The sequence below is a fragment of the Dipodomys merriami genome, unplaced genomic scaffold (assembly GCF_024711535.1).
Source record: "Dipodomys merriami isolate MVZ:Mamm:240054 unplaced genomic scaffold, mDipMer1.0.p SCAF_59, whole genome shotgun sequence".
Taxonomy (NCBI): domain Eukaryota; kingdom Metazoa; phylum Chordata; class Mammalia; order Rodentia; family Heteromyidae; genus Dipodomys; species Dipodomys merriami.
In genome coordinates, this window is record NW_027206168.1 from 4,318,541 (window position 1) to 4,340,533 (window position 21,993).

The following is a 21,993-nucleotide window of genomic DNA, read 5'->3' on the forward strand; positions in this document are numbered from 1 at the left end:
GGGAGTGGGCGGCCCCTGGGGCCGGGTTGAGCGCCGGACGGCGGGGCGGGCCGAGGGTGGCGAGGGCGGGACAGGACGAGTGACAAACCCGGGGAGGTGAGGCGCGGGGGAGGGGGAGGGTGAGGGTGGTGGTGGTGGAAGGGGGGGGCTCGTCCCGCCCCCCCGGAGAGGCAGGCCCCGAGCCCCGGCCCCGCCCCCGCCAGCCCGCTGGGGTGTGGGCCGATGCTCCGGCTGCGCCCAGCTCGCTGCGCTGCGCGGGTGCCGGCGCCCGCAGCCTGGGTGAACGGGCCCGGGGAGCGGAGGGTCCCGGGCCCCGGAAATCGGGAAGGGTTGGGGAGCAGGCTGGAGCTGCCGGGCCTTTGGAATCAGCCGCACGCCCAGATTTCGGGTTTGTCTCCCGGGCGGGGAGCGCGTGACTTCCTCATTCCCGCCTGGACCCCCCGCTCCCAGCGAGGCTGGCCCGGCTTGAGCCCCGGGGTCCCCGTGGCGGCTCAGCCCTCCGGCGCTTCTTTTCCCGGCTCCTGCGCCGGCGTAGTTCCGGGCCATCCCGGCCTACAAGGGTGTTTCCCAGGACCCCGCCCGTGGAATGGGGGGGCGCGCGGAGGGGGCCGGCGCGGGGGGGGGTTCTGCGTGCCGGACTGAAGGAGTGGTGGGGGATAGAGGGGTGTCGACGGGGCGGGGTCTGCGTTCGGGCCGAGGTCGGCGGTGGGGGAGGGACTTGGGTTCGGGGTCGGGGAGGTTTTCTTTAGGGCCGATCGCCTCCCTGAAACGACCTCATATTCCTAGGATGACGGCAACCCAGGAGAGCCCCTTCCCTTATGGAGACTACCTGAACTCCAGCCAGTTGCACATGGAGCCTGATGAGGTGGACACTTTGAGAGAAGGAGAGGACCCAGGTACTTAGGAGGATGGCCCTCAAAGAGGTGAGAATTTAAGGTTGAGTCTACATCCTTGGGCTTTCTGTCCTCACAGCTGATCGGATGCACCCCTTTCTGGCCATCTACAACCTTCAGCCTCTGAAGGTGCACCCCTTGGTGTTCGCCCCCGGAGTCCCTGTCACAGCCGAGGTGGTGGGCACTGAGAGATACACCAGTGGATCTAAGGTAGCAGGGCTGGCACTGGTGTGGGGGGTGTGGTCAGTAGCGGAAGGTCTGCCCAGACCCGAGGGCCTAAGACTCCACTAGGGGACATACATTGAATTCTTGACACCCTTAGGTGGGAACCTGCACCCTATATTCTGTCCGCTTGACTCATGGCGACTTTACCTGGACAACGAAGAAGAAGTTCCGTCATTTCCAGGAGCTACATCGCGACCTCCAGAGACACAAAGTCTTGATGAGTCTGCTTCCCCTGGCTCGGTGAGGGGCAGCCTACTTCCTGTGAGGGGCAGGTCCCCCTCATTCCTGATCTGTCTCTCCACCCAAGGCCATCATCACCTGTCTTTCTGACTCCCCAAGACACAACCCCCTTTGTTTCTAACCCCCCCCTTCTCAGGCAATAACACTCCTGTCTCATTCCTTGGCTGTTGGTTCCCCCCTCTCCTGACCCTGGTTACTAGGAAACTTTCCCTGCTCAGCTTTCCCTGTTCATGGTTCTGTGCCAGCATCTCAGGCAGGCTGGATGCCCAAAATGCCCTTGGCAACTTCCCCCTTCTCTTGTCTCCAATCCCAGGGTAGAAAGCCCTTTTTTTTTTTGGTTTTGTTTTGTTTTTTCCCTGCTAGCCTTGAGGGCTCTGCCCCTCCTCCAAGCCCCCATCTCTAGTATGTCAGGTACCCAAGCCTCCCAGCTCTTACTGACCTCACTCCATCTGTTCTGCAGCTTTGCTGTTCCCTATGTTCCAGCCCAAGAGGCAACTGACACGGAGATGCCCCCTCTACCCAGAGGAGGCCCTGAGGGCTCCACCAGACATGCAGCCAGTAAACAGGTATGACTGTACACCATGTCCTCTGAGCATCCAGGGTGCAAGAGCCTTTCTGGTCTATCTTCTCTTTTTTAACTTTTGTTGGTCTTGGGACTTGAACTCAGGGCCTGGGTACTGTCCCTGAGCTTTTTCACTCAAGGCTAGTGCTCCACCACTTTGAGCCACAGTTTCATTTCTGATTTAAGTCTCATGGGCTTTCCTGTCTAGGTTGGTTTTTAACTGTGATCCTCAGATCTCAGCTTCCTGAGTAGCTAGGATTACAGGCTTGAGCCACCACCACCTGGCTCATCTTATTTTCCCTCTTCCATCTCCCTTCAGAAATACCTGGAGAATTACCTCAACCGTCTCCTAACTATGTCATTCTATCGCAATTACCATGCCATGGTAAGGTCCAGGGATTGGACACTGGGGTTCTTTTGAGGTGGAAGAGGATCTCGGACCCCTAGGAGGCCAAGAGAAATGTTAGGGGCTGGGAAGTTGAAAATCAGGTCTCCCCCTAAACCTGTGTGTTTGTTCCTCTACAGACAGAGTTCTTGGAAGTCAGTCAGCTCTCCTTTATCCCAGACCTGGGCTCCAAAGGACTGTGAGTGTGGCCCCTCATCCAACCCTCTGCAGATATCTCTCCATCTCTTTTGGCTTGAGAATGAGGCAGACAGTAAAGGAGTCTGGAGTCTCCATCTAGCATTGCTTCCTGATTTTCCCTACAGGGAAGGGGTGATCCGGAAGCGCTCAGGTGGTCATCGAGCTCCTGGTTTCACCTGCTGTGGCCGGGACCAAGTTTGTTATCGCTGGTCCAAGAGGTGAGGTCTAGGGCCAAACAGCCAGGTAATGGCTGGGGCAGAGCGCAGGCAGGGAGGATTGTACACAGCCCTTCCACTGCAGGTGGCTGGTGGTGAAGGATTCCTTTCTGCTGTACATGTGCCTGGAGACTGGCAACATCTCATTTGTTCAGCTCTTTGATCCTGGCTTCGAGGTGCAGGTGGGGAAAAGGAGTACAGAGACCCGGTATGGAGTGCGGATTGATACCTCCCACAGGTAAGATATCCCTGGTATGAGAGTCATCCCTGAGGGAAGTTGAGCAGGAAAGAAGTTTGGTTTTGGAGTTTTTGGTTGTTTCTTTTTTTTGTCAGTTGTGGGGCTTACACTCAGGGCCTAGGTGCTGTCCCTGAGCTCTTTTTGCCCAAGGCTAGTGCTCTACCACTTTGAACCACAGCCCTACTTCCAGTTTTCTGGTAGTTAATTGGAGATAAGAGTCTCATGGGGACTTTTTTGCCCCTGCTGGCTTCAAACCAATATCCGCAGATCTCAGCCTCCTGAGTAGCTAAGATTACAGGTGTGAGCCACCAGTGCCTGGCAGAAAGCCTGTTTTACACCAGGTTCCCACCTTCAATCTGGCATGGTAGGGTTTGTTTTGGTGCCAATACTGGGTCTTGAACTCAAGACCTGGGTGTTGTTATCTATTTCACTTAAGGCTAGCGAGCTATCACTTGAATCACACCTCTGCTTCTGGCTTTTTGGTGATTAATGGGAGATACAAATATCATAGACTTTCCTGCTTGGTCTGACTTTGAAATTTGATTGTCAGATCTTGCCTCCTAAATAGCTAAGAATACAGGTGTGAGCCACTGGCACCAAGTATTTTCTTTTTCTCTTTTTTTCCTTGTTTCATTTTGAGACAGATTCTTCTTATGTAACCCAGGCTGGCCTTGAACTGTGTGAAGCACCATACCTGGCTGATGAGTTTTTTTAAACTAGGAAACTAGTCCAACCAGATGCTTTGGATATCTTAGGGTCAGGTATTAGTCAGTGTAAGCCTGAAGATTGATGTGATGGGTCATATTGGGTTATCCCCATATTAAGGAAGATCAGTCAGGAGGAACTCTTGGGAAAGTCCAAAGCCAGCCTGAGATACTTAGCAAGTTTGAGGCCTGGGTGACATGTCTCCAAAGCAGAAAGCAAATCACAAAACCAAAAAGAGAATTCTATTCATTTATTCATTCAACAGACTTTGCGCCTGACACAGTATTTGTGGATTGTTGGTAACCCAACTTTGAGCAAAGCAGGTATCTGCCCTGTGTCTACGGAGTCCTGATTAGAGACTAAGAGATAGGATGGGTGACAGCCAAAAGTGGGGAGGTCTCTGGGAAGACCCTAGGTATGAAGGAGAAGGAGGATTAGTGGTCATCTCCTTGTTCCGGTCCAGGTCCTTGATTCTCAAGTGCAGTAGCTACCGGCAGGCACGGTGGTGGGGCCAAGAGATCACTGAGTTGGCACAGGGCCCAGGCAAAGACTTCCTCCAGCTACATCAACATGACAGCTATGCCCCACCCCGGCCTGGGACCCTCGCACGGTGGTAAGATGCTGATGTCCTTCTCCAGCTCATTTGTGCCTTTCTTGATGCTGTTGCTTCTTTCTGACTTCTTCTGACCTCTTTAACCTCATTGATTTTTCTGATGCCTTTTTAACATTCCTAAGTGCCAGACTCAGTGATCTGCTCAGAACCTCTCTTGACCTTATAAGTTACATGGACTCTCTGTTTATGGTGTCAAATCTCTCCAATTTATCTTTCACATAAATATTTAATAAGCATCTTTTTAAAAAAAATTTTTTTGGGTCCAGTCGTGGGGCCTGAACTCTGGGCTTGGGCGCTGTCCCTCAGCTCTTCGGCTCAAGGCTAGCGCTCTACCACTTGAGCCACAGCACCACTTGTGGCTTTTTTCTTTTTGCTTATGTAGTGCTGAGGAATTGAACTCAGGGCCTCATGCATGCAAGGCACGCGCTCTACCACTGAGCCACCTTCCCAGCCCTTTAATAAGCATCTTATTAAGCATCTACTTTGTGCCCATGGTCTGGTGCTGGCTGTAAGGCACAGGCTTATCTATCTGGTTTAGGAAAGAACATGATCTAATTGGAAGACCCTATGAATTTGCCATACTGGTATTGTGGTGTATAGTTGAGGAAGGGATGTCAGGACCAGTTCCCTGAAGGCACATGGTAAGGTTTGCATTAGTAGGATAAAGAAAATAGAGCAGGGAAGTCCAGGCAGATAATAGGAATAGCTTGGTATATTTGAGAAGTAGATTGGGAGTTGAAGCAACTGATTCTATATGGTCCATCATGCTAAGCCTTGGAGATTGAACTTTATCATAGGCAGAGAAGAGTTGTGGAAGGGGGGATGGTGGAAAGGGAGGGAGAGAAAATGCTGGTCCTGGGGTTTGAACTTAGCCTGGGCGCTGTCCCTAAGCCTCTTTGTGCTCAAGGCTAGCTAGCACACTACTAATTGAGCCACAGTACCATTTTTGACCTTTTTTGAGTAATTTATTGGTGATAAAGTCTTTTTTTTTCTTTTTTTCTTTTTGGTTGGTTGTGGGGCTTGAACTCTGGGCTTGGGTATTGTCCTTGCACTCTTCAGCTCAAGGCTAGTGTTCTACCACTTGAGCCACAGTGCCACTTCCAGTTTTCTAGTGGTTTATTGGAGATAAGAGATTCACAGACTTTCCTGCCTGGGCTGGCTTTGAACCGCAATCCTCAGATCTCAGCCTCTTGCCTAGCTAGGATTACAGGCGTGAGCCACCAGCTACAGGCTATCCCTAAGTTTTTTTTCTTTTTTTTTTTTTTTTTGTCAGTTGTGGGGCCTGAACTCTGAGCCTGGGCGCTGTCCCTCAGCTCTTCAGCTCAAGGCTAGCACTCTACCACTTGAGCCACAGCGCCACTTCCAGCTTTTTCTGCTTATGTGGTGCTGAAGAATTGAACCTAGGGCCTCATGCATGTAAGGCAATGAGCCACTGAGCCACCTTCCCAGCCTCTCCCTAAGCTTTTTTGCTTAAGGTTAGCACTCTACCACTTGAGCCAGAGCTCCACTTTTGTCTTTTTGGTGATTAACTGGAAAAAGAATCTCACAAACTTTTCTGCATGTGCTAGCTTCAAGCCTTGATCCTCAAATCTTAGCTTCCTGAGTAGCTAGGATTACAGATTTGTTGACCTGGGTTTTTTTGTTTGTTTTGTTTTGTTTGTTTTCATGTTGAGCTGTGTTTTTAGTTTTTTGGATTTTTTTTGGTCAGTTGTGGGGGTTGAACTCTGGGCCTGGGCACTGTCCCTCAGCTCTTCAGCTCAAGCACTCTACCACTTGAGCAACAGTGCCACTTCCAGTTTTCTGAGTGGAGATAAAGAGTCTCATGGACTTTTCCTGCCCGGGCTGGCTTTGAACTGAGATCCTCAGATCGCAGCCTCTTGAGTAACTAGGATTATAGGTGTGAGCCACCGCGCCCAGCCTGAGCTGTGGTTTTAAGATTTGGTTTTGAGGGGCTGGGAAGTTGGCTCAGTGGTAGAGTGCTTGCCTTGCATGAATGAGGCCCTGGGTTTGATTCCTCAGTACCACATAAGCAGAAAAAGCCGGAAGTGGCGCTGTGGCTCAAGAGGTAGAGTGCTAGCCTTGAGCTGAAGAGCTGAGGGACTGCGCCCAGGCCCAGAGTTCAGGCTCCATGACCAACAACAACAACAACAAAAGATATGGTTTTAAAACAGGTCCCACTATCTTTTGATTGGGCTGGCCTTGAACTCTTCCTGAGTAGCAGGGCTTACAGGTATGTGCTATCATGTCATATAAGATTAAAAAAACAAAACAAAAAAACATAAGTACTAATAATAGTACTTAAATAGCATTTATTATGTGTCATAACTGTTTTACATATATTAACTTTTGGGATGCTCCCCACAACTCTATGAGGTAAAATTGTTATCTCATCTTATTGATAAGAAATCTAAGCAAAGAGTTGTTAGCTAATAAAGGTTATAACTCTTGTGAACCATGAAACTAGGAATCAGTTCAGACAGCCTGAGTCAAAAATGTTCTTTTCCATCACCCTAAACTGTTGGTTATTAAAAAGTCAGGAATTGCCTGGTGCTAACAGCTCACTCTTGTATCTTAACTACTCAGGAAACTAAGATCTGGAGGAATGAAATTTTAAAACCAGCGCTGGCAGAAAAGTCGGCAAGATTCCCATCTCCAAAATAACCAGCAAAAAGCAGGGCTAGAAGCGTGGCTCAAGTGGTAGAGCACCAGCCAGACAAACACAAAGCTCTGAGTTCAAACTCCAGTACCACCTAAAGGAAGAGAGGGAAGGAAGGAGACAGGAAAGATTCCCAGCCCTGAAAACAAAGTCAAGCAATAAAGTAACATATTAAGTAAAAAATTTTGCATCCCTACTCATTGCACACCCTACTCATTGCACAATCCTTTACTCCACGTCACCTTTTTATTCCTCCTCCCAACAATTCCATTTTTTCTTTCCAGAAGTAACCCAGTAACCCAGGGGTTGGGAAGTTAGCTTAGTGGTAGAGTGCTTGCCTTGTATGCATGAGACCCTGGGTTCAATTCTTCAGCACCACATAAGCAGAAAAAAAGCTGGAAGTGGCACTGTGGCTCAATTGATAGGGCACTAGCCTTGAGCTGAAGAGCTGAGGGACAGCGCCCAGCTCAGAGTTTAGCCCATGACCAAAAAAAAAAAAAGAAGTAACCCAGGCAACAGTTTGGTATTTATCCTCCTAGATCCTTTTCTGCAATGTTAGTTTTTGCTTGTATATGTTACTTTTTGCCTTATCACAAATGACATATCACATGCCCTCTTCTGCAACTATTTCCACTTAATACATATGTTAGAGAGCCCACATTTAGGTCATTTCCTGACTTTCACTCTTACAAATAATGCTTCCATAAATAGAATTTTTGCCTAAGCATTTTAGAATATGTATTTCTAGAAATAAAATTGCTCTTTGTACTTATTAGTACTTAAAAATATGTGCAGCTGCATATGTAATGCATTCCTATAATCCCAGCATTTGGGAGTCGGAGGTAGGAGAAATCTTGAGTTTAAGGCCAGGCTGAACTACATAGTGAACCTTATATAAAAAGCAAGCCAAAAAAGTATATATGCATTTTATATAGGTGTGTATACATATATACGTATATTTAGTTATGGTCATTTGAAACAAATATTTATTGGGTATTGTTTTCCTGAACAATACCCAACAAAAAAGAAAAGAAAAAAGAAATGAGAGAAATATGGTGGCTCATACATGTAATCCTAGCTATTCAGGGAGCTGAAGTCTGAGACTCAGGGTTTGAAGCCAGCCTGAGCAGAAAAATCCATGATAACTTTTATTGCCAATTAACCCACAAAAAGTTGAAAGTAAAAGTTTGGTTCAAATTAGAATCATTGGTAACACAAAATAGTAACATATGAGGAAGTGAGTAGTTTCATAGACTATGGGAATAGATATTGGTTATTTACTTTTTTTGTGTGTGTCAGTCGTGGGGTTGAACTCTGGGCCTGGGTGCTGTCCCACAGCTCTTCAGCTCAAGGCTAGCACTCTACCACTTGAGCCACAGTGCCACTTCTGGTTTGCTGGTGGTTTATTGGAGATAAGAGTCTCATGGACTTTCCTGCCTGGGCTGGTTTTGAACTGCGATCCTCAGATCTCAGTCTTCTGAGTAGTTAGGATTATAGGTGTGAACCACTGGTGCCTGCCTGACTTTTTTTTTTTTTTTTTAGACAAGGTCTAGCTATGTAGCCCAGGCTGTCCTTGAACTTACCATCCTTTTGCATTAGCTTCCCAAGAGCTGCGATTATAGTGTAATATCACACTTAGCTGGTCATACCAACTTTTTAGAAGACAGTTTGGCGGTATCAGTCAAAATAGCAAATATATGAAGTAACATCTTTTTTGTTTTGGTCTGAGACTGGTACTCAAACTCAGTATCTGATGGCTAACATACTACTAACTGAGCCTTGCCACATCTTTCTTTCTTTCTTTTTTTTTTTTTGTCGGTCGTGGGGCTTGAACTCTGGGCCTGGGTGCTGTACCTCAGCTCTTCAGCTCAAGGCTAGTGCTCTACCACTTGAGCCACAGTGCCACCTCCGGCTTTTTCTGCTTATGTGGTGCTGAGGAATCAAACCCAGGGCCTCATGCATGTAAGGCAAGCACTCTACCACTGAGCCACCTTCCCAGCCCCCACATCTTTCTTTCCTTCTGTGTGTGTGTGTGTACCTGTACTGGGGCTTGAACTCAGAGCCTTGTGCTCTCACTTGGTATTTTGCTCAAGGCTATCTTACTACCATTTGTGCTATACCTCCACTTCTGCCTTTTTGCTGGTTAATTGAAACTAAGAGTCTGTCAGGTTTGTCTGCCTGGGCTGACTTTGAATTGTCATCCTCAGATCTCAGCCTCCTGAGTAGCAAGAATTATAGGCATGAGCTGGGCGCTGGTGGCTCACGCCTGTAATCCTAGCTACTCAGGAGGCTGAGATCTGAGGATCACGGTTCAAAGCCAGCCCGGGCAGGAGAGACCGTGAGACTCCTATCTCCAATAAACCACTAGAAAACCGGAAGTGGTGCTGTAGCTCAAGTGGTAGAGCGCTCGCCTTGAGCTGAAGAGCTGAGGGACAAGTGCCCAGGCCCAGAGTTCAAGCCCCACAACCACCAAAAAAAAAAAAAAAAAAAAAGAATTATAGGCATGAGACACCAGTACCTGACTGTATGCCTTTTCTTATTGATTTATATATGGTGTCTTCTACTACCTTAGTTTTTTTTTTTTTTTTTTTTTTTGTCGGTCGTGGGGCTTGAACTCTGGGCCTGGACGCTGTCCCTGTGCTCTTCAGCTCAAGGCGACCGCTCTACGGCTTGAGCCACAGCGTCACTTCGGTTTTCTGGTGGTTTATTGGAGATAAGAGTCTCACAGACTTTCCTGCTTTGAACCGTGATCCTCAGATCTCAGCCTCTTGAGTAGCTAGGATTACAGGCATGAGCCACCGGCACCTGGCTACCTTAGTTTTTTATGTAGCTTATTCTGGCTAATCATACTGATAAACCCTACTTTGATTTATCTGATGCCATCTGACCTCTCTAATCTCAGACACTGCTGTCATCTCTGACCCATGACTATCCTCTCTGATCTTTACTCTTCAGAGCTTTCTGGCTTCTGACTCCCCTGACCTCCTTGGCTTGGCCTCCCCCCAGGTTTGTGAATGGGGCAGGGTACTTTGCTGCTGTGGCAGATGCCATCCTGCAAGCTCGACAGGAGATTTTCATCACAGACTGGTGGTAAGTGGGGAAAGTGGGGTGGGGGGAGCAGGACAAGGCCTGGGGCAGCACCGAGGGGAAGGGAAGGAATGGTTGGTTGTCCAGCACTTAGTTTGCTCCCTCCACCCTATTCCAAATCCTAGGTTGAGTCCTGAAGTTTATCTGAAGCGTCCAGCCCATTCCAATGACTGGAGACTAGACATTATGCTCAAAAGAAAGGCGGTAAGAAGTGTAGACAGGCTGGAAGGGGGAGGCCTGTGGGTAGAGGTTAATTAGGACTGCAGCATAAGAGAAAACTGGGGATCTGAGGTTTCAAGAAGGAAAGAAATGTAGCTGTCCTGGCTCAAGGCCTGACATTCATCACCTTCTCCCTACTTCCTCTTCCCAATACATAGACTTCTCCTCTAGTGTCCATATGCTGTCTATATTCTGTTACCTAGAGACACCCATTCTGTCTCTTTCACTGGAACATCACTAGTTCCAGTCCGGAGCACAGCGTCTGTTGCGCAGAGGGAATTTGTGAGTGTGGATGAATGGGAGGAAGGATACACGAATGGCAGGTGTGCAGATCAGTGGATGGATAGATGGTAGAAAGGGAGAGGAATGGAAGGATATGAGCTGGAAAGGTGGAAATATAGAAGGATGTGTGGGAAGGTAGATGAATGACAGAAGGTAGATAAGATGATGAATAAGTGTTTGGGAAGATGGATAATGAAGTGTAGGTGACAGATGACAAGGCAAGAAGAGAGCTGACAGTCTATGTTTGTTATAGGTATGAAGGCACGTGGGAGAGCATCTGGTCTCTCCAGGCAGGGTGGAGGGTGTACAGGCATCAGAGTGTGGAGAAGGTTTTGGGAGGGTGGAAAAGAGCCACTCTGGAAGAGGCACTGGGATCTGATTCTTCCACTCACCTAAATTTAAGGAGGAGGGTGTCCGTGTGTCCGTACTACTGTTTAAGGAAGTGGAATTGGCCTTGGGCATCAACAGTGGCTACAGCAAGAGGACTCTGATGCTGTTGCACCCCAACATAAAGGTGACGCTTCCTTGCCATTCTTCCCGACCCTTCTCTGGAGGGTCAAATCCTTTCAGCTTTTTCTCCTCATACCTTCTCATGAAACACACACCCTCATGAACTCCGGTATCTACTCCAGGTGATGCGCCACCCAGACCTGGTGACATTGTGGGCCCATCATGAAAAACTTCTGGTGGTAGACCAAGCTGTGGCCTTCTTAGGGGGGCTGGACCTTGCCTATGGCCGCTGGGATGACCTGCACTATCGACTCACAGACCTTGGGGACACCTCTGAGTCAACTGCCTCTCAGGTAATTCCCCTGAGACCTTCTCAAGCTCTCCCAAGCCCAAATAACATAGATTCACACCCCTTTCCAGTTGTATCCTTCTTCTGCTAGTCATCTACTAGGTTTCTCAGCCTCGGTTGCTGCCCCTTAGCTTTTTCACTCAAGACTGGCACTCTACCACTTGAGCCACAGCTCCATTTTCAGCTTTGGGTGGTTATTCAGAGAGAAAAGTCTTGGGCCGGGAAGGTGATTCAGTGGTAGGGTGCTTCCCTAGCATGCAGGAAGCCCTGGGTTCTACTCCTCAGAACCACATAAACAGAAAAAGCTGGAAGTGGTGCTGTGGATCAAGTGGTAGTGCTAGCCTTGAGCAAAAGAAGCTCAAAGACAGCACTCAGGCCCTGAGTTCAAGCCCCAAGACTGGCCAAAAAAAAAAAAGTCTCAGAGAAAAGAGTCTTTCAGACTTTCCTGCCTGGGCTGGCTTTGAACTGTTACTCTCAGATCTCAGCCTGAGTAGCTAATTATAGGTATAAGCCACTGGCACCCAGCAGCACCCACTGTTTTTTGTTTTCTGGCCATGAGGCTTGAACTAAGGGCCTGGGCACTATCCTCAAGCTTCTACCACTTGAAGCCACTGTTCCACTTTCGGTTTTCTGGTGGTTAATTGGAGACAAGAATCTCACAGACTTTCCTGCTCAGGCTGGCTTTGAACTGTGATCCTCAGATCTCAGCCTCCTGAATAGCTAGGATTACAGGTGTAAGCCACCAACGCCTGGCCACCCACTGTTTTTGAAACAGGATCTCATTAGATATCCCAGACTGGCCTGAAACTCTTGTGCATCACCACATGTAGCCAAAAATTCACTTTGAAAATACTATCACCCAATCCCTTCCCAACATCCACGGACCCCCAAAATGCAGCTGAAAGTGAAGGGCTGGCATGAGGGGCTTTCTGTGTCTCTCATACTTTATAGCCCTTGTCTTCTCCTTGGCCTGGTTCTCCAGGGCCTATGACCTCATCTTGCCCCTGGCCTTGGTGTGTCTTCTGCAGCCTTCCACCCCGTGCCCAGACTCTGCGGGCACTCCAGACCTGTCTCACAACCACTTCTTCTGGCTGGGCAAGGACTATAGCAATCTTATTACGAAGGATTGGGTGCAACTGGACCGGCCTTTTGAAGGTGAGGCTCCCCTCCTACAAGGCCTGTGGGAGCTGGGAGCAGGGCAGGAAGATGGGGCTGGAACTGGGGTGGGACTGGGTGAGTCAGTCAGCCTTTGCCTCCTCCCTGTTCCAAGAATTCCTCACACACCAGCCCTGACTTTTCTCCTGACCCTTCTGGGTGGGGCGCTCAGATTTTATTGACAGGGAGACTACCCCCCGGATGCCATGGAGGGATGTGGGCGTGGTCGTCCATGGCTCAGCAGCACGAGACCTAGCCCGTCACTTTATCCAGCGCTGGAACTTCACCAAGGTGTTTGCTCCCTTTGGGGTAGTAGGGAGAGCTGGGGGGCGGGGGGTAGAAAGAGAGAGAGACAGAGACAGAGACAGACAGAGACAGGCTTAATTGCTACCTCCTTCTAACTCTGCCATCCTCCTTCTACCTCAGACCACCAAGGCCAAGTACAAGACACCCATGTACCCCTACCTCCTGCCCAAATGCACCAGCACTGCAAGCCATCTGCCATTCACACTCCCCGGTGGACAGTGCACCACTGTACAGGTAAGACTCCTGACTTCCACCAGCCCCTTCCTTTCTTGCCTTTAGCCCTATGTTCCACTTTCCTTCCTGATGGGAGAACCATTACCCTTCTTCCCTCCACCCCCCATCCCTGCCCCAGATTCCTCTTTTCTTGTGATTAGGAATCACATCATATCCACCATTCACTAGGTGCTGCGGTCTGTGGACCGTTGGTCAGCAGGGACTTCGGAGAATTCCATCCTCAATGCTTATCTCCACACCATCAGAGAGAGCCAGCACTTCCTCTACATTGAGGTCTGACTGGGGTGAGGGTGGAGGTGAGGACCCAAGAGAGAACTTGGGGATGCCAATAGGATCTAGGGCTGGTGTGGCCAGGACTAAAGCACATAGAGAATCGTGGGGCCAAGGCCTCTGGGCTGGGGCTAGGGACTGGAGAATGGGAGCCCAGGCAGGGACCAGGGCCAGGCGGCTGATGTTGCTTTCTGGTCTCTGCCCCAGAATCAGTTCTTCATTAGCTGCTCAGATGGTCGCACGGTTCTGAACAAGGTGGGCGATGAGATTGTGGACAGAATCCTGAAGGCCCACAAGTAAGGTGGACTGTCAGGAAGGCGGGGGCAATGGGTATGGTTTAGACCCAGCTAGATGGGGTGAGCTCCCTGGATCTGTCCAGTGCTGACTCTGCCCCTCTGTCTAGACAGGGCCAATGTTTCCGTGTCTACGTGCTCCTGCCCTTGCTTCCTGGCTTCGAGGGGGACATCTCCACAGGTGGCGGTAACTCCATCCAGGCCATTCTGCACTTCACTTACAGGTGACTCCCACCCCCAGCTAGACTCCACCTTTCCATGGCCCCACCTAACCCCCCCCATTCCTTCCTGTTGGACCTCCCTCTCTCCCTCCTCCCTCCCTTTCCCCCTCCCTCTTCCCTCTCTCTCTCTCCCCCTCCCTCCTTCTTCTCTCTCTTTCTCTCTCTCTCTCCCGCTCTTCTCTCTCTCTCTCTCTCTCTTTCATACTGGTACTGGTACTTAAACTCAGGGTCTCACAGTCTTACTTGCATTTTTACTCAAGACTGGCACTCGGGCTGGGAAGGTGGCTCAGTGATAGAGCATTTGCCTTGCATGCATGAGGCCCTGGGTTCGATTCCTCAGCACTACATAATCAAAAAGAAGGAAGCTGGAAGTGGCACTGTGGTTCAAGTGGTAGAGCGTTAGCCTTGAGCTGAAGAGCTGAGGGACAGGGCCCAGGCCCAGAGTTCAGGCCCCACAACCGGACCCAAAAGAAAAAAAAAAAAAAAGACTGGCACTCTACCACTTGAGCCATGGCTCCATTTCAGGTTTCTTGGAGAGAAGAGTCTCATGGACTTTCCAGCCTGGGCTGGCTTCAAACCACAACTCTCAGATCTCAGCCTTCTCAGTAGCTAGGATTACAGGCATGAACCACCAATGCCCAGCCTTTTGGGCCTTTGAGGTCTACCTTTCTCCTGATACTGGCCCTCTCAAAACAAAACAAAACCCAAGATAGCCTTACTCTTTCCTTTCCCTCAGGACCCTGTGTCGTGGGGAGTATTCAATCCTACATCGTCTCAAAGCTGCCAGTGAGTGCTGGGGACTATGGGGGACTGGGGAGGCCACATTCTGATATATGGGAAGAGGGAGATGAGGGGAAAGGAAGCCATCATTCTAGCATGCCTGGGGGCTCCTCAGGACCTAGGTGGCCTCTCACTTCTAGGACAAGTATACACATTAGACTAGGCAGGGCTGAAGTGAGGAGAGGTGGGAGAGGGGAGCCTTCATCTCACTCTCCCTCCTCTTCCCCATCTCTTGAGCAGTGGGGACGGCATGGAAGGACTATATGTCCATCTGTGGGCTTCGCACACATGGAGAGCTGGGCGGGCATCTGGTCTCAGAGCTCATCTATATCCACAGCAAGATGCTCATTGCAGATGACCGGAAAGTCATCATTGGTCAGTATTGGATTTGAGCCTGGTATTCAGAGGAGGGTGGGGTGGGGCAAGGTTCTGGGAGATGACAGAGACTGCATCTGGGGCTCAAGGTAGAGATTGCCTCAAGTCTGGTACTTGGGTGAAGGTGATGAGGAATTCTGGGAGAGAAATCCTCCAGCCCAGACAGACACCATGTGTCCCATACACACCCCAGGTTCTGCAAACATCAACGACCGAAGTTTGCTAGGGAAAAGGGACAGTGAGCTGGCTGTGCTGATTGAGGACACAGAGATGGAGCCTTCCCTCATGGATGGGGTGGAGTACCAGGCCGGCAGGTTTGCCTTGAGTTTGCGGAAGCACTGTTTCAGGTAGGTCAGGTGGGATGCTACAAGATGGAGGCAGAGCAGTTGGTATGGAGGGCGGGGGGCGCGGGAAGATCCTGACTTTTTGAGCAAAGTCTCCTTAGAGCTAGTTCTGGATTTCCCTGTAGGCACATTAACCCAGTTAAGAGTATTAGCAAACTAAGGACACACACACACACACACACACACACACACACACACACACACACACACACACAAAATGAGTGGATGATAGGGGCTCACATCTGTAGTCATCCTAGCACACACACACACACACACACACACACACACACACACACACACACACAAAATGAGCGGATGATAGGGGCTCACATCTGTAGTCATCCTAGTTACTCAGAAGGCTAAGATCTGAGGATTGCTGTTTGAAGCCAGCCTGGGCAGGAAAGTCTCTTTATTATTATTATTTATTATTATTATTATTATTATTATTATTATTATTGTGAAAATACCATACAGAGGGGTTACAATTACATGGGAAAGATAACGAATACATTTCTCATCAAGCATTGTTGCCTCCTCCTTTGTTTCGCCTTCCCATCCCTTCCCATCTCCCACCCACCCCCACCCGCACCCCCCTGTGAGACTCTTATCTCCAATTAACCACCAGAAAACTAGAAACTAGAAGTGGAGCTGCAGCTCAAAGTGGTAGAGTGCTAGCCTTGACAGAAAAGCTCAAGGATAAGTCCCAAGACCAACACACACACACACACACACACACACACACACACACACACACACACACACACGAAAAAATACTTTAAGGAATACGTATATTTTTAAGAATATATATAATATATATATGCACATATATACTCAGCCAGTCCTGGGGCTTGAACTCAGGGCCTGGGCACTGTCCCTGAGTTTCTTTTGCTCAAGGCTAGCTCTTGAGCCACAGTGCCACTTCCAGCTTTTTCTGTGTATGTGGTACTGAGGGATCGAACCCAGGGCTTTATGCATGTAAGGCAAGCACTCTGCCACTAAGCCATATTCCCAGCCAAGATTTTTTTTGTCAGTTGTGGGGCTTGAATTCTGAGCCTGGGCACTGTCCCTGAGCTCTTCAGCTCAAGACAAGCATTCTACCACTTGAGCCACAGAGCCATTTCTGGTTTTCTGGTGGTTAATTGGAGGTAAGAGTCTTACAGACTTTCCTACCCAGGCTGGCTTTGAACTGTGATCCTCAGATTTCAGCCTCCTAAGTAGCTAGGATTATAGGCATGAGCCAGCTAAGAATAATTTTTTTTTAATATCAAAATAGTTATCAGCAGGCAGTGGTTGCTCACATCTTCAATCTTAGCTACTCAGGATGCTGAGGTTTGAAGCCAGTTCAGGCAGACAAATCTGAGAGACTGTTACCTCCTATTAACCAGAAGAAAGCTGGAATTGGAGGTGTGATTCAATAGGTAGATCACCATCTGCGAGCAAAAAAGCCGAAAAAGCTGATTGAGAGCATAAGGTTCTGAGTTCATGCCCTAATACCAAAGTAGTCATCAAAGTAGAGAAAAATGTGCTGGACTCATTTGAACTTATTTTACTGTTTATTGAATCTATTATTAAGTATTAAAACTAGGATTTTTTGGAGGGGGTCCGGTTCTGGGGCCTGTACTCTGAGCCTGGGCGCTGTCCCTCAGCTCTTCAGCTCAAGGCTAGCGCTCTACCACTTGAACCACAGCGCCACTTCCGGCTTTTTTCTTTTTGCTTATGTGGTGCTGAGGAATCGAACCCAGGGCCTCATGCATGCAAGGCAAGCACTCTACCACTGAGCCACCTTTCCAGCCCCATAAAACTAAGATTTTTTTTTTTTTTTTTTTGCCAATCCTAGGGCTTGAACTCAGGGCGCATTGTCCCTGAGCTTTTTTTTTTTTCCTGCTTTTTTTTTTGGTTGTGGGGCTTGAACTCTGGGCCTGGGCACTGTACCTGAGCTCTTCAGCTCAAGGCTAGCACTCTACCACTTGAGCCACAGTGCCACGTCCAGTTTTCTGGTGGTTAATTGGAGATAAGAGTCTTAAGGACTTTCCTTGTGAGCTGGCTTTGAATCGCAATCCTCAGATCTCAGCCTCCTGAGTTAGCTAGGATTACAGGCCTGAACCACTGGTACCCAGCTTCCTGAGCTTCTTTTGCTCAAGGCTAGCATTTTACCACTTGAGCCACAGCACTACTTCTGGCTTTTTTCTGTTTAGGTGGTACTGGGGAATCAAACCCATGCTAGACAAGTACTCTATCACTAAGCCACATTCCAGCTCTGAAACTAAGATTTTAGACCCCAAGCACTGATGTTAAGTTTGACCACCCAATCCCATATGCCAGAGTTGTTGTGAAAGGCAGAGAATGGAGATTTATTACATGGTAACCATGGAAAGACAGAACTTTAGTATGTTTTCAGCACGGTCATCTTCAGGATACAGACACTAGCTTTAGGATAGAGAAAATTGGAGGTGGAAGATGAAAAAATATGTATAGTTAAAACAGTACCAAAGTGCCAGGCTCTGGTGGCTCATGCCTATAATTCTAGCTACTCAGGAGGCTGAGATCTGAGGGATCATGGTTCAAAGCCATCCTGGGCAGGAAAGGTTGTGAAACTCTTTTTTTTTTTGCTTATATGGTGCTGAGGAATCGAACCCAGGGCCTCATGCATGCAAGGCAAGTGCTCTACCACTGAGCCACCTTCCCAGCCCCAGTTGTGAAACTCTTATCTCCAATTAACCACCAGAAAACCGGAAATGGTACTGTGGCTCAAGTGGTAGAGCGCTCACCTTGAGCTGAAGAACTGAGGGGCAGTGCTTAGGCCCAAAGTTCAAGCCCCATTACCAACAACAACAAAAAAGCCCCAAATCACAGGCATTACCTGGTTATCTAAGCTTAGTCTTTGTCTCTAGAGGCATTCTAGAAAAGTTAATTATTTTACCATAGGGACAAGTGGCCTAGCTGATGATGAGAGTTTTGGGCTGCTTCTTTAAGATGCTAAGAAAGCATTGCCTCTTTGAGGGGCAGTTTGCCTTCCACACAAGATGATTATTGGTAGCGGGTTTCCGTAGTGTAGTGGTTATCACGTTCGCCTCACAAGATGATTATTGGTGAATCTTCTCTTTACTGGATCCAAAGGTGGTTTTAAACTGATTGCTTCAGAGAATAGCTCAGATCACAGGGCACAGATATGAAGTTGAGGGACTTTTAGTTAATTCACAGGGCTTAGCAAAAGCATCTTTTCAGTTGTCTCTTTTTTTTTTTTTTGGTCGGTCGTGGGGCCTGAACTCTGGGCCTGGGCACTGTCCCTCAGCTCTTCAGCTCAAGGCTAGCACTCTACCACTTGAGCCACAGCATCACTTCCGGCTTTTTCTGCTTATGTGGTGCTGAGGAATCGAACCCAGGGCCTCATGCATGCGAGGCAAGCACTCTACCACTGAGCCACCTTCCCAGCCCCTCAGTTGTCTCTTACAATACCTGGAGAGGAAGGTCATGACTTCTGTGGTCTTTAGAATCAATCTGGCCTCATTGGGCCATTTCTTCCACAGTGTGATTCTTGGGGCAAATGGCCGGTCAGACCTGGATCTTCGAGACCCTGTCTGTGATGACTTCTTCCAGTTGTGGCAAGAGACCGCAGAGAACAATGCCAATATCTATGAACAGGTGGGCAATGAGGGCCACTGGCCTGGAGTGACTAATGGGTTATCCTGTTCTGTGACATGGAGAGAAGCCCCACTACACAGTCCTTCTAGAAAGGGAATGAAGGCTGAGTGCTTGTGGTTCACATCTGTAATCCTAACTACTCAGAAGGCTGAGATCTGAGAACCTTGGGTCCAGATTAGCCTGCAGAAAAGTTTTTGAGCCTTATTCGGACCACTTGACCAGCAAAAAGCCGGAAGCAGAGGTGTGGCTCAAGTAGTAGAATGCTAGCCTTGAGTGAAAAAAACAAACAAGTGAGAATGCAAGGATCTGAGTTCAAGTTGCAGTACATACACAAATGTGTGTGTGCATGTGCATACACACATGTGTGCACACATACACACACAGAGGAAAAGGAATTAATAAAGGTCTGATGGCACTTACTACTGGGAATTGAGTATCCCAAGTCAATATGAAGGGTATTTCAAGGAGATATGAGAAGTGTGGAGTCCACCCTAGCTGGCTTGAACTCTTGAGACTCCCCTAACCTAATTAGCTTCCATGTCCTTTCTCTCATCCTCAGATCTTTCGATGCCTGCCAAGCAATGCCACACGTTCCCTGCGAACTCTCCGGGAATATGTATCTGTGGAGCCCCTGGCTGTGGTCAGCCCTCCCTTGGCTCGGTCGGAGCTCAGCCAGGTCCAGGGCCACCTGGTTCATTTCCCCCTCAAGTTTCTGGAGGAGGAAGAGTCTTTGCTGCCCCCGTTAGGGAGCAAGGAAGGCATGATACCCTTAGAAGTATGGACGTAAGAAGGTCACCAGGTCTGCCTCCCTGCCCCAAATCCTGAGAACCGAGGGCCAGCATCCCTTGAGCTCTGGAGAGCTGGAAATCCCTGAAGAGGACTAGAGGAGTCACAGAGTACCCTTACTTGGAAAGTATGTAAAGGGGGTACCTCGAGCCTGGCATACGAAGACAAAAATGGGGTCCTAGTGATGTTCATCCATCTGCTGCCCAGCTGAAACCACTACTACAAAAGGGAAACATGGGAACTGGGCCTCTTATTCCAGGAATATAGGGTGCTGTCTTAGGCCTTTCCTGACTCTCCCTCTTCCTGCTCTTAACCCCTTCCGTGTTCTAGGCCCGTTCCTAGCCCACTGCTCCAAGATGGAGGGCAGGATGGATCCACTCTGGCTGCAGTCTCTGCTGGAGATTAGGACATGGAGTACATATTAACTCCCTCAACCAACCAACCTGTTGAAAGACACTAATTTTGTACCAGTTCAGTAAACATTTCATAAATAAAAAATGTAGGAAAAACTCATGTCCCTTGGAGGAACTAAGTGCTGCTGTCTTACCTTATTTTTCTTTTATTTAATTTTATTATCAAGGTGATATACAGAGGGGTTAGTTACATAAGTAAGGTAATGAGTACATTTCTTGTCTAACAATGTTACCCTTCCCTTGTTTTCTCCCATTTTCCCTCCCCCCTCTTACCTTCTTTACTTCAGTTCTTTCTGCATTTCTGTGCTGCTGCTTTTTTAAAATCAGCATATATTGTACAAAAGGGTTAGCATTTCTTTTTTCAATTTTAAAAATTATTATTAGGAAAGTGATACACAGAGGGGTTACAGTTGTATAATTCAGGTAAAGGAAGTTTAGGAAGTGGTGCTGTGCTCAAGTGGTAGAGTACTCATCTTGGGTTGAAGAACTCAGGGATAGCACTCAGGCCCAGAGTTTAAGATCCATGACTTGGGACTGGGAAGGTGGCTCAGTGGTAGAGCGCTTGCCGTGCATGCATGAGGCCCTGGGTTGGATTCCTCAGCACCACATAAGCACATAAGCAGAGAAAGCTGGAAGTGGTGCTGTGACTCAAGTGGTAGAGCACTAGCCTTGAGCTGAAGAGCTGAGGGACAGCTCCCAGGCCCACGACCACCACCAACAACAACAAAAAGTTCCACGACGGACTGAAAAAAAAAAGTACATTTTATTTTTATTTTATTTTTTGTGCTAGTCCTAGGGCTTGGGCACTGTTTCTGAGCTTTTTTTTTTTTTTTTTTTTGCTCAAGGCTAGCACTCTACTATTTGAGCCTCTGCTCCACTTCTGGCTTTTTGGTGGTTAAGTAGAGATGAGAGTCTCAAACATGCTAGGCACCAGGGACTCATGACAGAAATCCTAACTACTCAGAAGGCTGAGATCTGAGAATCAGGGTTCAAGGCCATCCTGGGCAGGAAAGTCCATAAAACTCTTATCTCCAATTATCAGAAAACTGAAAGTGATTACGTGGCTCAAAGTGGTAGAGCGCTAACTTAAAGCAAAAAAGCTGAGGAACCACTCCCAGACCCTGAGTTTAAGCCCCATGACTGACCAAAAAAAGTCTCAAACATTAATCTAGGCTGGCTTCAAACCCAAATCTTTAGCTCTTAGTGTCCTGAATAGCTAGGATTACAGACATGAGCCACTTATACTTGGCTACTTCTTCATTTATGCAAATAAACTACAGTCATCATATTCATCCTCAATTTCCCTCCCCTTCATGCTGGTGGCCCCTTCCCCAGCAGAACTTGTTTTACGTTTTACTTTCCTGTCTTTTTTTTTGGGGGGGGGGAGGGTGGTCAGTCCTGGGGCTTGAACTCTGGGTCTGGGCGCTGTCCCTCAGCTCTTCAGCTCAAGGCGAGCACTCTACCACTTGAGCCACAGCACCACTTCCAATTTTTCAGGTAGTTAATTGGAGATAAGAGTCTCACAGACAGGCTGGGAAGGTGGCTCAGTGGTAGAGCACTTTCCTTGCATGCCTGAGGCCCTGGGTTCGATTCCTCAGCACCACATAAGCAAAAAGAAAAAAGCCAGAAGTGGCGCTGTGGCTCAAGTGGTAGAGTGCTAGCCTTGAGCTGAAGAGCTGAGGGACAGTGCCCAGACCCAGAGTTCAGACCCCACGACGGACCCCCCCTACCCCACCCCCGCCAAAAAAAAAAAAAAAAAGAGTCTCACAGACTTTCCTGTCTGGGCTGGCTTTGAACCTTGATCCTCAGATCTCAGCCTCCTGAGTAGCTAGGATTACAAGTCTAAACCATGGGCTC

The 21,993-nt window shown here is 48.5% G+C and overlaps 1 protein-coding gene across 2 annotated transcripts; it reads left to right on the plus strand.

Moving 5' to 3' along the window:
- The first annotated feature begins 73 nt into the window (after positions 1–73).
- Positions 74–20,234, plus strand: Pld2 (phospholipase D2). 2 transcript variants are annotated; one of them, XM_070001635.1, is made up of 25 exons: positions 74–96; positions 787–896; positions 973–1,103; positions 1,216–1,358; positions 1,819–1,924; positions 2,240–2,305; positions 2,446–2,504; positions 2,629–2,721; positions 2,804–2,956; positions 4,125–4,274; positions 9,937–10,020; positions 10,143–10,221; positions 10,922–11,032; positions 11,151–11,321; positions 12,346–12,472; positions 12,645–12,763; positions 12,899–13,012; positions 13,181–13,285; positions 13,490–13,578; positions 13,686–13,799; positions 14,533–14,582; positions 14,817–14,951; positions 15,145–15,298; positions 18,823–18,937; positions 19,497–20,234. In XM_070001635.1, the coding sequence occupies exons 2-25, from the start codon at positions 788–790 to the stop codon at positions 19,722–19,724; spliced, it is 2,805 nt and encodes a 934-aa protein (XP_069857736.1). In that variant the 5' UTR covers positions 74–96; position 787; the 3' UTR covers positions 19,725–20,234. The 2 variants fall into 2 exon arrangements, with proteins under 2 accessions (XP_069857736.1, XP_069857735.1); XM_070001634.1 differs by lacking the exon at positions 74–96 and adding an exon at positions 208–388.
- The last annotated feature ends 1,759 nt before the right edge of the window (positions 20,235–21,993 follow it).